Source organism: Buceros rhinoceros, unplaced genomic scaffold (genome assembly GCF_000710305.1).
Source record: "Buceros rhinoceros silvestris isolate BGI_N320 unplaced genomic scaffold, ASM71030v1 scaffold18011, whole genome shotgun sequence".
Classification (NCBI taxonomy): domain Eukaryota; kingdom Metazoa; phylum Chordata; class Aves; order Bucerotiformes; family Bucerotidae; genus Buceros; species Buceros rhinoceros.
The window spans coordinates 1-6062 of record NW_010395007.1 but is presented as its reverse complement, the minus strand read 5'-3'; the positions used below and the strand labels follow the sequence as shown (position 1 = coordinate 6062).

General features: G+C 44.8%; 1 protein-coding gene across 1 annotated transcript in view; it reads right to left on the bottom strand.

The window, feature by feature from the left end:
• TMCO1 (transmembrane and coiled-coil domains 1) overlaps positions 1-5005 on the bottom strand; it is a gene marked incomplete at its 5' end in the record, with an annotated part of 17189 nt that extends 12184 nt beyond the window's left edge. Inside the window, 2 exons of the mRNA XM_010145418.1 lie at positions 1550-1609; positions 4916-5005. Coding sequence (XP_010143720.1) covers positions 1550-1609; positions 4916-5005 — 150 coding nt within the window. The remainder of the gene's footprint in view (positions 1-1549; positions 1610-4915) is intronic.
• Between the last annotated feature and the right edge of the window lie 1057 nt (positions 5006-6062).

The following is a 6062-nucleotide window of genomic DNA, read 5'->3' as shown; positions in this document are numbered from 1 at the left end:
TTTTTCTTTTTAAGTAGAATGGTAGATTTAAAGGAACTCCAGGACAAGTAAATTTGTTATTACAGTGCTAAACTTGCAGAATGATTGGACATCCAGTAAGTTACTGGGATCAGAGGTTTCAAAAGCAGTTAACAGCCATCAATAATTTTCTGGATGTCCAGCTTGACATTTAGGGACTGATTTTTCAGAAATACTAAGAATTCAGCTTTGCCTGAAAACAAATGAGACACTGAAGTTATGCAGCACTTGCAGAAAAACAACCCTTGCAAAAAAAAAAAAAAAAAACCACAAAACAACCATCACTCTTGGTATCTTCAGCTTGGCCAGCAAGCATCACAGCAAACAACACCAGTAGTCATTTCCTACGTTCTGTTCTCAGTCCCTTTGTGCTTTGTTTTTCATTTGCAAAACAAGATTATTTCAGGGTATAAAAAAAAAAAAAAAAATTGGTGGAGCATCTGAATTCCTCAAATTCTACTGTTTATTAGTTTAGCCCAAGCACAAGTAAAATGTTCTCTGCTAGGAACACAGCTTGGATGGTGCCCTGCAAAAAGGGTCACTGCCACACATTCAGCACTGTGACATATATAACAGCAGCACATAGTAATAAAAAGTCGCCTTATTCACCTAATTCATCCATCCCATGCAGGGGTTATTCAAGATTAAGAAGTGAAAATGCACAAGAGAAGGAATTTTGGCTCCTGTCCTTACAAGAGTTTAGTGATAACAGGTTTTCTACCTAGGAAGGACTGTTTGAAGATATGTTTATAATTATTCCCAAGCTTTGTATAGATCAAATGACTAATCCAGCTACCTGGTGTTACAGAGGAATGAGGAAACCAACTCCCAGGAGCTCTCAGAAGTGTTCCTGCCTCGATTTCTGTAATAATTTAACTGAGCTTTGCTGCATGTTTTACTTCAGAGTCCTGCAGATAACAGAAGCTCACATCCATTAAACGTCTACCACGTTGTTCTGGCATAGTTCAGCACTTAAAGAGTTACCTTTACCCAGAAAGACTTAAGCTCATTAAGAATAAGAATGGAAATACATAAATCACTACCTAAAACTGAGCAAAACTAATTTAGCAAATTTTAAATAAATCTAAGTGAATTACAGTTCACATGCAGATACCTTCAGCTCAGAAGCGTTCAAACAAGAAAAAAAATGAAAGAGCCAACAAAACTCACACAGTTATATAGCTACTGCAAGCTGGCAGTGCACTGCAGCAAAGAGCTTTACAACAGGAATTGATAATAGTCGTGGATATAGAGGCTCAAATGGAAGAGAAAGGCAACCAGTTCAGCAAGAAGTGCTGCTCCTCTCAGTGCTGCTGCCCTTCCCGGTATTCAGCTCAAACCATCGGGAGGACTACATGCCTCCTGTCTTGGAGGAGTAAGGAAAAAGGGTTCAGCTTCCAGCCATCAGGCCAAGAATCAGCTCTAGTACCACTTTAAACAAGTAGTTTTGAAAGGAAGGAAAGGATAGTCACTACCATAAGCTGCTCAACTTTCGCCCATTTGAGTCACTGCCCTCCTCTCCCAGTCTTACCTATTTTCTTTTTCTGCTGTCGGCCTGCTGATTCAGTTATCGTTTCCTTCTTCTTTTCCACTGCCAAGTGAAAAGAAAGATATTCTGTCATTTCTGCATAGGGTTGCCACCATTACTTTTCCACATGACAGACGAAACACCTTATTCCTTTAGAAAACGGGGGCACCAAAAGAAGCTGGGTACGACTAAGAACATACTCAGAATCAGTAAGTTATAAAACACCTGGCTGCCTCCATCACTTAAAAATAATTTTAAAAAGAATCAAAACCCTGGATGAGATATCAGAATATTTTAAAGGTTCATTTTAAACGCTGTCAAGAGCCCATTACATTGTTAACTGAGCAGTCTGGGGACAGTTTTGGCTCCAATGACCCTTGCTGATTTGTCATTAGTACTAGACAGTATTTTTGATTCAGCAAGTGAAATGAAAAGCGCTTTGTGGCACACTCTGCTCCCGATTATCTGCAGTGGGAAGCAGAATACAGGAAAGCCAGTGTTCTCGTACATCCCTTCCTCACAGGCAGGCATTCTCAGGGGAAATGCTGTCCAAGCAGTCAGCCACAGCCTCTCCATTCTTCAATTCATTAGTACTGAAGCATTCCCAGTATTTTAAAGTAAGACCCTAAGCTCAAAGTTACTAGAACTCCAAATCAGACACGCACCAAGCATCTGCAACCAACCTTTGCTGCAGCAAAAAAGGCTTACAATGAACTTACAACACAGCAAACAGGCTGCTCATCTGCAAACGCTCTTCTGCTGACAGCAAGAGCAGCTTTTCCATGAAGTAAGGGACATTTTAACGTAAGACCGGTAACAAGAGTACTACAACAAGCAAGGACGATACAGCATGGCTCTGCTTTAACCAGTGAGCAGCCCTTTTGTACTCTAAACCATGGATCTGTACCTACTCTGCCAATGAATAGACCTGGCTCCCAGTTAGCTCACAGGATCAGTGTAGGGAGCCGGGCATTAGGGCTCCTCTCCCACCCGCAGTACTAGCTCAGCACAGATCTGCTAGCCTTGATTTCAAAGCACAGGTGAAACAGAGACAGCTGGCCTCTCCCAAGGCACACAAGGATTTGTAGCGCTCCCTTCAGAAACCCCTCAGTCACAACTGCTAAGAAAATCACACGAGCCCAGACAAGGCACCTAAACATCATCTCACCCTCCAGCCCTGATGCCCTTACGGTCTGAGCAGAACCAGTTGCAGGCAGTCTCGCAAGCCTGCCCCTGGGAGCACAGGGGACGCAACACAGCAGCAGATCCAGAGAGAGCCTTCAGCCTCGCAAATTTACCCCAGAACACTTAATACAATCTCTGCAGGCCTCAGACAGGGCTGTGTCTCTCAAACTGAGGACTGTTAACAACGGCTGCTCCCACACACCGCTTGGCCCCTTTGTTTTCACAGCCCTAAGGACTGCTAGGACTCTCCTGGGAGACCTTAAAGACCTCCAATGTGTTTTTTCCTGTTTCAGATGCGTTAGATAACTGCTGAAAGGTGTGGCTCAAGTGGTCTACTTTGCAAGTTGTCTGGAAGCCATCAGGTCAGCCAGCTGTCCTTAGCACCAGAGGGGGAAAAAAAAGAAAACAAAACCAAAAAAATCCAAGCTGAATTTTTAAGAGATTTCTCCCCTTTCTTTTTTCTGGGGTGGGGAATCAAACAAGAAGTTAGAAGCTAACTGAGATGCATGAACATCTTTCCCTGCACAGATTACAGCCTAGATATCAGGAGAGCTATAAAACCAAACAGCATTAAACTCTGACAGCAATCACTAAACTCCACAAATTAAACCCTGCTAACTGCTCTCCAAACAACACAGCACAAACCCACCAGGACTTCAAGTTTTCAGCTGGGTTTCAACTACTTCTTTGACATGCTCTTCTGGGGGTAACTCTACCCTCCCCGTTTTTGTCAGCCAAGTGGGGTTAAAGTGAGGGAGAGACACGACCCCCATCTGATACTGCTGTGATGACAAAAAGCCCCTGATTTAGGAGCTGCGACACAAGCATGACTGTACTTCAGCTCTTCAGTTTATTTAGCCCAGGGAAGGCTGGAGTAAGCCTGACTGGAAAGAGCTCGCTTTGGTAACGCTGTTCCCTCACATGCTAAGAGCGCTGACAACATGGTGACATATTTTTAAGGTAAGACCAGCTCAGGTTTGGCCCCAGCGGTCGTACGCTGTCTCTTCCTGCTAGCTTCTGTAGTGTATATACAGTGGAGTTGGAAAGGGCAGCTGAATTTCTCCTCTACTCCCTGGCTTCTGATACAGACAGGGCCACTGAAACACTCCACGCTCACACCCGTTACTCCTAACAGCTGGTGCACATCTGCTGACTGCTCATGCTCTGCTCCCTTTTCCTTTTCTCCCTCATCCTCTGTTCCACCTCTCCCAGATCTCCTCTCTATGGAAATAAGCTGGCACTTCTGTCCCTCACCAATTTGATTTGTTTCCAGTTTACACTAGTGTAATTTATTTTTATCTCACCCGATAGCTCAGAGCTTCCCATCAGGAGTTTGTGTCACTGGTTGGCCAAGGTACATCTTTAGACATCTCCCACCCTTAACCATCTCTTTTACTCTTTGTGTTTAATGCCTTCCTTTCGTGGTACTCATTATCCAAGCCTACTTCTTTCTTACAACAGATCTCAAATTCTCCAACGCACTTGAAAAGCAGAAATTGCATCTCTGAACTTATTTCAGGCATCTAAAAGGATCTACATATATAGACAGTGGCTACTCACGTCAAAAAAAAAAGATGCCAGGACTGACCTCTTACCCCCTCCTGTTGTCTGTAAGGTGAGGGGCAATTCGGACAATACAGAAAGTCTTTGTACTAACCTTCCCTCCAGAAAAAGAAAAAAAATTAAGGACAGAAATAAGACCCCTCAGTACGGATTTGTGTAACTGTACAATGAGGCTTCTGTGAAATCCAAGCTAAGGTAGCGAAGCAGGAGTCAGACTCTTCTTCCATGTGACAAGTGACAGGCCAAGAGCAAACAGCCGCGAGTTGCACCAGGGGAGGTTTAGGTTGGACATTAGGAAGGATTCTTTTTTTACAGAGAGGGCTGTCAAGCCCTGGCCCAGGCTGCCCAGGGCAGTGCTGAGTCCCATCCCTGGAGGGGTTTAAAACATGTGTAGATGTGGCACTGAGGGACATGGTTTAGTGGTGACCTGGCAGTGCAGGGGGAACGGTTGGACTCGAGGATCTTAAAGGTCTCTTCCAACCAGATTCTGTGATTCCTTTCCACAGCAGAACCATCAGCAGGGATTTCTCAGTGCACAGGCTCTATACAATCTGACATCTGCTAAAGCACAAGGGAACAAGAGCAGCAAGACGCATACTTCCATGTCTGGAAAGTACTTACACTTCTTGCTCTGTTTTTCCACTTCAGCCTTTAATCTCTTGTACTTGTCTGTTCGGTACACCAGCACCCAAGTGATTCCTGAAACAAACACTCAGCATGTCACCAAGTAATAAAGACCTCGTGCAATAACAGCGATATAAATTCACAAAAAACACACGTCACTTCTACAAAACCACACTGTAACACAGCGAAAGCACCACAAGGCAGCGGAAAGCTCTATCACCACTTTCCTTCAAAGCTCCTTCTCAAGCTCCATGTGGCTTCTCTAGAAGTTCCCTCCTGTCTTACTGAGCACTGGTGTTATGTGGGACTCACTCGGCTCCTTCACGCTCAGGTTTACCAGCTGTTGCTCGCCTCAAAACCAGGAGGGGATGAAGGAAATAAACATCTTTGCGTCCTGCATTTTCATGGCACCTACTCAAGGTCCCCTGCTTCTACCAGGACAGTAGCATATTAGTTAGCAGTAGCACATTTTGAAAAGGCACACAGAGGTATTAGGCTAGAATAGACCTCAAGAGATTCTCTAGTCTAAACCCTTGCACTCAAATGTGAGCCAAACGAGCTGTGGCGTGAGTGCAGGACCAGCGGCTGGTGAACGGTTCAAGCTGAGCTCCCACACACAGCTTTTGGCCCTTTTTTTAGCTTTGCTTTGACAGCAAGACCGTGCTGCTGAGACCCAGGGATCACCAGCTGCAGAGAAGGGAACGTTGTAGACGCTTCCAAGGTCAGCACAGCCTTGTGCTGTGAAAGGCACAAGGTGTGTACAGAATACACAATAAAATCGGTGTGTACACAACCCATCCCCAAAAACAATGCCGTAGGGCTCCTAGAAAGCAAGTACCATATTCTGCCTGGGATGCTCTCTGCCCCTGAATGCCCAAAGACTATGTCTTGCAGCTCTGGGATGAAGGAGATCTTAGGATACAGCTCAGTGTCAGGAAGAGGGAGCAGCCTCTGACTTTGACTCCCCCCAAAACTATCTATTCAAGCCACCTTAAAAAGCTGCACCTATTTCAACACCCAAACATTGAAAAAGCCTTTTCAAGCAGCCTAAGTCATCATCGTTGCACATTCAGGCAACTTCTTCACATACTTCCCACACGGGCTACAGAAAACTTCCACTGTCCTCTTTCAGGCACGCTGAAAA